This window comes from Pinus tabuliformis, chromosome J (genome assembly GCF_031772625.1).
Source record: "Pinus tabuliformis cultivar Carrire ecotype Pingquan chromosome J, CPIR1, whole genome shotgun sequence".
Classification (NCBI taxonomy): domain Eukaryota; kingdom Viridiplantae; phylum Streptophyta; class Pinopsida; order Pinales; family Pinaceae; genus Pinus; species Pinus tabuliformis.
The window spans coordinates 1,341,935,372-1,341,945,450 of record NC_142295.1 but is presented as its reverse complement, the minus strand read 5'-3'; the positions used below and the strand labels follow the sequence as shown (position 1 = coordinate 1,341,945,450).

Here is a 10,079-nt window from a genome sequence, read left to right as displayed (position 1 = left end):
CCTCGAAATGATAAAGTACTTCACTCTTCTTAGATGACAAATACTATCTATTACAGACTTCACACTTTAGAGGGAAATTTGTTGCACAAAATATTGTCACCAATACTTTCTGCAATCAGTGTGAGTCTATCACCACTCATACTATCCTCATTTGAAATTCTTAAACTTCATCTCTTCATGTCAAGCCTTAAAAATGAGAGAAAGTCCTTGAAAATCTCTAAAACTTTGGTTCCGCACTTTATCTTAGCATTACCTACGGTCCTGCACCCCCTGGTCATGTCCCTTACGGACCTGCCTGCTTTGTCTCTAAAGGAAAGGGTGCAGACCCCTGTAAAAGTAAAAAAGGCACAAGTTTATTATTAAAAACTCACTTTGGGTAAATTATGGACACTTCTAGAAGGAATCTTGAGGTGGCAAGTTTGCTCCTAGGTGGTTCATGCATCCCATAACTAAAGGAGCTAAACTCTTGATGATAGGAACTTATCCCATTGAAGGATGACTCTATCCCTTTGAAGGTGGACCTGGTAACTTCCTTCCTTTGCACTATAAAATGAGGCATTGGGTTGGTTGCTAGGGAGGTTGAAAGTTGAATATTTTTTAGGCTAAATGCTGTTGGAATTTAGACTTCCTAATTGAGCTTGAGAGGAGATATTACATATCTTTTGATCTCATTGGGAAGAGTGTGAAGCTTGTCAAAGTAGAGGAGATTCTTGTTGGACCCTGGGAGGAGCTTGTACAACATCAAGGCACCAAGGTTGTAAAGTTATTCTTTGTTTAAATTTAATACAATCAAGTTCATTTTTCTCAATAAGCTGTCTTCTATGGTTTATTTCGTGAATTCCTTGATCATCATGATAAATATGGTTTATTATATTGGCTATGCAGGTATTATTTGATGTGTGCTTGTTTGTGTTTGCAGGTTCTTTAAAAGGAAAATCATTTGGATGGTCGGAGCGTGGCTGCCACAAACTAGCGTTGGACTTGAGGTAGGGTCTAAAAAATTTCTTGGATTTTATTTATAAATCACAATATTTAGAGAAAGATAGAATTTTCTTGTCGTGTTTGTCACTAGATATCTGTAGATACTAGGGAGATCAGTCTTGTCTGCAAGAATGATTTATCTGGCCAACATTTCCCATTTAGTTTTGCTTGTTGTCCTAAGAAACTATAGGAAGGCTATATTTTACTATAAGAAACAAAAATACATAGAGTTGAAATTTGTTTTTGTGATAGCTTGAAAACCATGCATCCATTCACCAAGTTGTTTCAAGGGTGGATTCATATGGACAATGGTGACATGCTCAAGCAATTTCAGCAAATTCCAGTGCAGAATTTTCGAGAAATCAGCCTCCATCACCTACAGCCATTTTTTATTTTTCTTGATATCCATTCATCCATTTAAAAAGTTGTTTCATGGGAGATGCATATGGAATATGGTAACATGCCCAAGAAATTTCAACAAATTCTAGTGCACAGTTTCCAAGAAATTAGCCTCCATCACCTTCAGCCATTTTTAGTTCTTCTCAAGATCTGTGCATCCATTGATGAATTTTTTTTTTATGGGGAGTGCATAATGATGATGGAAACATGATCAGAAATTTTCAGGTCAATCCATTCTAGATATGGACAAAACAAGTCGGATACAAGAGGTTGTCCTGAATTTTGAAAATATTGTTTGCAGGTCAGCAGGAGGAGGATCATAGCAACAAGAAAGGATCATAGGGGACCTATAGAGTTCATGTTTTCATTTATCCATTCCACATCCTTCGTCATTCCATCGTTACCTCCATTTTTCTTCTCATTTAGCTCAGTTTGCAAGGGTTCTATGTTTCCTACAGGATTCCCTGTAAACCTACATGATTCCCTTAAAACCTACAGGATGATCTTGTAGGAATTACAGTGGCTTGCGAATCCCAAAAAAAGTAACCCTAGACCAAGGGGATGACCTACTTATGTCAAAAAATAAATGTCTACCTCACCAACTCATCAGCATGCCTCTCTCCACCATGATCACCCCTGCATTCATCCAATAAAGTCAGTTTCAAAAAACTTACAGTTTTCAAAAAAAAAAATAGACAAAAGAGGATAAAGATAGAGAACAAGGGGACAACACCTGAAAGCTATACCTCTCATTCACCAATCCCTAGACCCCTTCTCTGCCCATGACAACCATCCTCATGCTCCAGAAGTGAAAAAATGATTAAAAAAAATTTAGGGAGAGACAGCTATAGGACATCCTGTAGGAAATCCTGTAGTAGCCTGTCCCACAAAACAAAAAATCACAGGTTGTAGTCAGCTTCAACATGGAGATCCAAAGGTCAAAGAAGCTCCTCCAGAGCTTAGTAGTAGCATCAGGATCATCAACATCACCATCCAGTACCTGCACATCAAGGAAAAACATCAGAGAAAAAAAAGAAGAGAAAAACACATGCAGCAAATACAAGCAAGGACTTCACTCTCCAACAAACAACATCTACAGGAAGGCCGAGAAGAAGCTACAAGAGGAAATATGATGGAGAAATGGGTTAGATATTCTTTAGGAAGGTTGATATAGGTCCCACAACACCTGCTGTTATAGCACCATTTACCACTCTTGGTAGATCTAATACTCTAATTATGGCCCAGGGCAACCCTTCCTCAATTAGTAACAATGACAAGTTTGAATATTTCCTTTATTTATCATCGCAAACACATAACTCTTTGTTGTCCCAAACATAGTTAATATTGTTGGTTTATGATATCTTAGTTGTGGAATGGTCTCTTGATGATGATAACGAACTCTCAATCTCCAATGCTCATGAATACATTGAATGAATGATCTAATGCCTTACATGTATAGACAATTTATGATTCCTTTTCTATTTTTATTGTGCCATTATATATATGCTTCACTAGCATCTCATGCTAAATGGTTAATTGAGTAAGCTTTATCTTTTATTTTTCAAGTATAATTTGGTTGCATGAATAAGCATAGTTGTGTAATTAAAATCATTCAAAATTTGTTAATAATTCATGGTTTGTTTGACTATTCGCACACTTATCCATGGCCTTTTACTTTGAGGGTGACTAGTGTCAAATCACTAGTCTTTGTTAAGGAACTTCCTTTCATTACTCAATGATCTAGCTCAGCTCGATATTTAAGGATTCCCTGCTAGATAAGGATATCCTTCTTGTAGTCTAAAGAGTGAGAGAAGGCCACCAAGGTGACATTGGGTGGCTTGCTTGATGGGTGGGATCAAGACTTTTTTTTCTATGAGTGTTTGAGTGGAGATATAGTTTAGAAAATGCTTACAAGAAAATTAGTTTCCTTTATTTCCATCACCTAAACTACTTCCAGTAAAATCATGTGCATTTAATAAAATCTTATTTTGATAAATAATTAATTCAATAAAAATAAGAAAATAAGATTATTATTATTGTTATTGTTATTTTTTTGTATATGAGAGAATAGACAACTATAGCATGTTTGTACTTAAGGATCGATTATATCCACTACCACAATCAGCTCCAAGTGTACTTGCATTGCCTCACATGTGGCACGCTGGGCTCATTGAAGTTTAAACCAATAACATAATATGAAATGCCTTAACAACCCATTCTATCATCAACTAATCTACACCATGGGGCAAATTAAATATAACTTTTATTAAAAAATATAGCCAAATTATTTTATTTGAAAATCAATTTTAACATCTAATTTGAGGAAACTTCGTAAATTAAAATTTAATGTGAAAAATGTTAAACAAAATAAAGTTTGCGTAAATTATAAAAATAAAAATAATTAAATTGAAATATAAAACTAATATTATAATTATAATTGATTCTCGGAGGGATCGGGACGGAAGGAGGGCTCTGAGGATGCGCGCTGCTAGGGTTTGCAGACGGCGCAGCAGACAGGGATGCTAGGAGACGAGCACGGGAGAAAGGAAAGTCCAAGAGGGTAGGTCGGGGAGACGAACCGCGCATCAACTGCATTTCAGAAAATAAATCTTCACCAGCAAAGCTAGGGTAAATTTCTAAGAGACAAGAGCTGAGCGGGAAATGGAAAACCCAAAGGGGAGGGGAGAGATCCCCTCCTTCAAAAACGTGGTAACAGGGGAAACCAGTGCAAGCGGCATGCAGCATAACCAGAAGGAAAGCTACGCCCCAGTGATGGGCAACCTATGGCAGAAAAGGATGGGAGGAAAATGCCTACCTAGGGCACAAAAACAACCAAGATATGTCATTCCCTGCAACAAACTTGAGGAATACAACTGTTACATGAAGGACCATGCCCTGATATGCAAATTCATAGGCTATTGGCCTTCGGAGAAAGAGTTATACAGATGGATAGATCAGAGATGGAGACCTAGAGGTCACATAGACCTGAAGTTGGGAGCAAAAGGGTTTTTCACAGCTATCTTCACGAATCTGGAGGACAAGAACAGGATCTTTGAAGAAGGACCGTACTTCATGAACAATGCTGGGAGGAAAGATACAGCCCAGAGAAGGAAAAATTGCTGGAAGCCCCAATCTGGGTTAGGCTGTTTGGACTTCCCGATGAATTCTGGGACCCTGAAATTCTGGAAGGAATAGGGAACTCAATCGGGAGCTTTGTTAAAATCGCAGAAGCTACGAAACGAGGAAAATATAATTCATATGCGAGGATCTGTGTCTACATGAATCTGGCAGAGCCCCTCCCAGAAAATATCGAGCTGGAATATCATGATGAAGTTTATCAGCAGCCAATAGACTACGAACACATCCCGTTTAGATGCCGCAAATGCCATGAATATGGCCACCTATACAGGCAATGCCCGCTGAATAAGGAGGAGGAATCACAAAGAAGCCAGGAGGAACATCAGAGAAATGCAGAAAAAATGGAGGAAACAGATAGGGGTTTTCAACAGGTTACAAGGAGAAGGAGACAGAGCAAGGAAGGACCAAAAACCCAAAAACAAGATAAACCCAGTCACACAACAAGTCAAAACAAGTTTCAGGTGCTTCAGAGCGAAAACGAGGACTATGAAGTAAATCTGGAGGACGACGAAGACCCTGGGAACACTCCAATGGAAATCGCCGGTGAAGATAAAGGAAAGGATGCGAACTCAAGAAAAAGCATTGGAGACCGGACGGAAGGAAAGGTGGAAGATACAACAATGCAATCCCAGATGGAGGTGGAAAACCAAGTCGAAAGTGAGGTTGAAGAGGAGAGAATCATGAAACAGCTAATTCAGGAATGGAAATACCTAGATAACAGATTTATACCGGAAAAGCAGAAACAACTGTATAAGGAGGTATTTCAGAAATATAAAGAGAAAAAAGGGGAGAACTTGGACAAGCAGATAATGATAGGAAACGAACAGGGGAATGGACAGACGGGAATGGATGGCTCTGGCAAAAACAGTAGGAAGAGGGGCCGGAAAACGATGAGTGAAACTATCCAGACTGTGGGAGAAACGTTGATAAACTCAGGTAAAGTGATACCTCTGTCAGAGGTATTCTTCCCCTCCTACCAAAAGTTTTAAATGATTGTTATTAGTTGGAATATTAGAGGCCTGAATAGTAAGGGTAAACAAAGGTATATGAAAGAGAAACTGAAAAAAGAGAAACCTAGCATCATGATTTTACAAGAGACAAAAATTTCAGTTCAACAAATTGAAGGAATAATTGACAAAAATAAACTGCATTATGAAGTTATGGGGCAAGATGCTATTGGCTCTGCAGGAGGTATTGCAATTTTGTGGAATCCAAATGATATCATCTTAGATAGCTGGACCAGCATGAGCAGAGTCCTTACTGGCCTAGGTAGGATAGTAGGAACTAAGGAACAGGTTGTTATTTCAGGGGTTTACGGCCCCCCTTCCCCAGGGGAAAAAGAAAATTTTATAAACAGTTTGAAAACCATCCGCAGATTATATCCAGAAGCTGCTTGGATCATAGGTGGCGATTTTAATTTAATCAGATCCTTAGAAGAAAAGAAGGGAGGGATAAGGAAGATGGATCACTTCATGGATAAATTCAATGAAATGATAGAGGATTTAAGGTTAGTAGACATTCAGACCATTAATGGGATATGCACCTGGAACAATAGGAGGGGGGGTAAAAACCAAATTGCTTCAAGGCTTGACCGATTCCTAGTATCAGAAGCTGTCATGAACAAGGATGTTTTTGTCGAAGCAAAGATCATACCTTCCCTGGGTTCTGATCACTGGCCGATTAGACTAGAGGTGGATATTAAAGGGAATCGCGGAAAAAGACCTTTCCGATTTGAAGCCTTCTGGTTAAGGGACCCAGAATTCATCAAGAAAGTTGAAGAATGGTGGAGGCAAAGTACTATTCAGGGCAAAGGAAAAATGCACACGTTCCAATTAAAACTGAAGGAGCTGAAAGGGAGAATCAAAAAATGGAACAAGGAGGAGTTTGGTAATATTATGGAAGACAAACAAAAATTAGAAGGGGAAATGGAATCTCTCCAACAAAAGATGATAATGGAAGGCAGAACAGAGGAAAGTATCAGCAAAGAAGGGGTAATACTTGGAAAACTAGAAGAAAGACGGAAGCAGGAAGAGGTCCTCTGGCGACAAAAATCAAGAATAAAGTGGTTAAGGGAGGGGGAAAGAAACACTAAATTCTTTCATCAGGCCATGATCAAACATAGACAGAGAAACAGGATTCTATCCATCAAAGACAAGAATGGTAATAGAGTGGTTGAGCAAGCTGAGATTGAACAAGTCCTTATTGAACACCATAAAGGAATTTTAAATGAACCGCAAGCCGATCGAATGCAAGCAATTCAGGAAATATGTTCGGCCATCCCGCGCTTAGTCACAGAAGACCAAAATAAGGCGTTGATGAGAGCTGCCACCTTAGAAGAGATAGAGGAAACTGTGAAAGCAATGAAGAAAGGTACTGCTCCAGGCCCGGATGGCTTTACAGTGGATTTTTACCAGGCGGGATGGCACTTCCTGGGGAAAGAGATTCTGGAGCTGGTAGAAGAGTCCCGGATGAACCAGAAGGTATGGCCTGCCATTAACTCCACTTTCTATGCTTTAATTCCTAAAGGTGATAATTTGGAAGAAGCCAGTGGTTTCAGACCTATAGCGCTGTGTAATGTTATTTACAAGATTATAACATCCATGATTGCCAAGAGATTAAAACCTCTTCTGGACAAATTAATATCTGCTGAACAAACAGGTTTTGTTGAAGGAAGGCAGATCCTTGATGGTCTGGTTGTTACTCAAGAAGTTATTCATTCCTTAAAAGTAAAAAAGCAAAAGGGTATGATGATCAAATTAGACTTGTCAAAGGCTTATGATAGACTAAATTGGAACTATTTGGAAAAAGTCCTGGAAAATTTTGGTTTCAACAGGAGATGGATTGACTGGATTCATAACTTGATTTCTTCTCCAAACTTTTCTATTCTTGTTAATGGAACCCCCTCGAAAACATTTAATGCTTCTAGAGGTATTAGACAGGGAGACCCATTATCTCCGTTTCTGTTCATTCTGGCTGCTGAAGGGCTGGGTCGCTTTATTAAAAAAGAAAGAGAAGCAAACAGAATAAAAGGTCTTAAGCTATGGGGAAATAATCTGCCCTTAACTCATCAGCAATTTGTTGATGATATTATGTTGTTTGGAGAACCAACAGTCAAAGAAGTAAGGCATCTCAGAAGAATCTTGGATCTATTTGCGGAGGCTTCTGGTCTGGAAATCAATAGAGATAAATCCTGTGTTTTCATATTTAACACAGTGGATCAGGTCAAAACCCACCTCATAAGACTATTGGGCTTTAAGAGAGGAGAACTACCTACGAAATACTTGGGCAATATTTTGGACTTTACCTCCAAAAAGATGAAAAACTGGCAAGGAATCCTGGATAAGCTGAGTAACAAGGTAGCAAATTGGGCATTCAGAGCTTTAAACATAGCTGGTAGAATAGTCCTGGCTAAATCAGTCCTTCAGGCTATCCCCATCTACCCTTTATCAATAATGGCTGCCCCTTTAGGAGTTTGCACAAGGATAAGAGAGATCATCAGGAATTTTATATGGAGAGGGACTGATCAGAAGAAAAAATGGGCATTAGCTTCCTGGAGTCAGTTAACTGAAAGAAAAGAGAAAGGAGGATTGGGGTTGAGGGATCCTGAGATTCTCAACAGAGTTCTGGGAGCGAAACTCTGGTGGCGCTGGCTTAGGGGGGGCAATGATCTTTGGAAAACCATATGGAAAACGAAATACAATATGCCTGATTCTGCAGTTGAGATCTTAAGGCAGAGAGAAACTCCCAAAGGGTCTACAATTTGGGACCTAGCTCGTCTGAACAGGGATTTGGTTGAAAAACACACCTTCTGGGAGATCCGAGGTGGAGAAGAAGCAAATTTCTGGGAAGATAGGTGGCATCAGAAAGAAAGACTGAATAGAATTCAGGGATTCCAACAGATTCGAGACAGAATAGGAGGAGATAGAACTTATGTCAGAGAATATTGGAGAGCTAATGACCCAGAAGAGAGCTGGAGAATCTGGACTGACCCGACGGAGTGGGACAGAGAGCTCAGCCAAGACCAGCAAGAAGCCTTCAAAAAGGAGGTAGAATCCAGGAAGATTAAAGCCCGCAATGGCAGGGACATCCTTAGGTGGGGGAATTCTATGAAAGGCTCGTTCACCACCAAGGAGGCTTACTACCTAACCGTTTCCCAAACCGGAGGTGAAGAGAATCAAGATTGGAAAATTATATGGGAGAGAAATTGGTGGCCGAAAGTCTCCATATTTATATGGTTGGCATCAAAGAATAAGATATTAACCTGGGATCGAATACAGAAAAAAGGCTTCAATGGCCCATCGAGATGCTGTCTGTGCAACACTGACGAGGAGACCAGAAATCACCTACTGATAAACTGTCCATTTGCAAGGACTCTGTGGAGGAACGCTAAATGTACCTTTGGCAAACCCGAAACTACCCCCAGTGAATTCAACGAACTGGTTTTTCAATGGAATAAGGAAATTTTTCAGTGTAAAGTGGTCAGAAGAGCGTGGGATCTCATTTCAGGGTTTGTCCTTTGGATGATCTGGAAGGAGAGGAATCGTAGAATATTTCAGAACATAGCAAAAGAACCGGAAATAATTTGGGGAAGAGCAGTCAAGTTAATGCGGGAAACAATCCTGGTTGACAAATGGGTGGGGGAGGATTGGAAGGCCAACCAGGTTGAGGAAGGGATCCTGAACAAATTAAATCTAAAGTTTGAGATGGTCCATCACAAACAAACTTCCAGACAGGAGATGCAGACTCAAAGCCCTGACAAATTCAGCTATCCCAGAGGAAATTTCATAAAATTAAACTTCGACGGGGCCTCGAAGGGGAACCCGGGCGAAGCTGGCTTTGGAGGTATTTTTCGAGATAGCAGCAATCAGGTAAGGTGGATTTTCGCAGATTGGGGAGGAGAAATGACAAATAACGAGGCCGAGTTCTGGGCTCTCCATCAGGGCCTGCGGATTGCGGTAAGAAATGGTTACACTAATTTAGAAATTACGGGAGATTCTCAGATTGCGGTGGAAATGCTGAAGAAGCTCAGCAATGGCCAAAGTTGGGAGAAGGTCACAAACAGTTGGCGTACAGCAGGAATTGTCCAGGAAATCGCTGACCTTCTGAAAAGAATTGAATATAAGATAATAAGTCATGTTAGAAGGAAAGGGAATCAGGCGGCTGATTTCCTAGCAAATTGGGGATGCAGAGGCCGCGGAAGTACGGTGGATACTCAATGGAGAATGGTGTGTGGGAACAGGGAGTGGAAGGACCTGGCAGCTATAATCAATGCAGACCATGATCAAGCCACAAGCGGAGATACGAGGATCGATGAGCTGGAGCAATAAAAGGACGTGGAGTCTCCGAACAACGAACCTTGTTCATTCGGGGCAGAGATGGGATATAATCACAGGTAGCAGAGCAGTACAGGGGCGGCGCGCGTGGGGGACGGCCCAAGATCAAAACCAAGCTGAAGACATGAATGATCGCAATCTTAGAGGTGGTGGGAACGGTCTGTCAGACCTCTTGATAGTGGGCATTAAACAAGAAATGATGGCCAAATGCAACGTCACTCAGGCAAG

The 10,079-nt window shown here is 40.4% G+C and overlaps 1 protein-coding gene across 1 annotated transcript; it reads left to right on the top strand.

The window, feature by feature from the left end:
• Window positions 1-4,658: 4,658 nt before the first annotated feature.
• Window positions 4,659-9,845, top strand: LOC149232337 (uncharacterized). Its single transcript, XM_089381887.1, has 2 exons — window positions 4,659-5,454; window positions 5,677-9,845. Exons 1-2 carry the CDS (start codon window positions 4,659-4,661, stop codon window positions 9,843-9,845), a joined length of 4,965 nt encoding a protein of 1,654 aa, XP_089238013.1.
• The last annotated feature ends 234 nt before the right edge of the window (window positions 9,846-10,079 follow it).

Excerpts from the sequence above, each read along its gene's own strand:
- LOC149232337 (XM_089381887.1), top strand. The coding sequence starts at position 4,659 with ATGAATCTGGCAGAGCCCCTCCCAGAAAATATCGAGCTGGAATATCAT. Across the intron at positions 5,455-5,676 it reads AGAAACGTTGATAAACTCAG|TTATGGGGCAAGATGCTATT; the intron begins GTAAAGTGATAC and ends TGCATTATGAAG.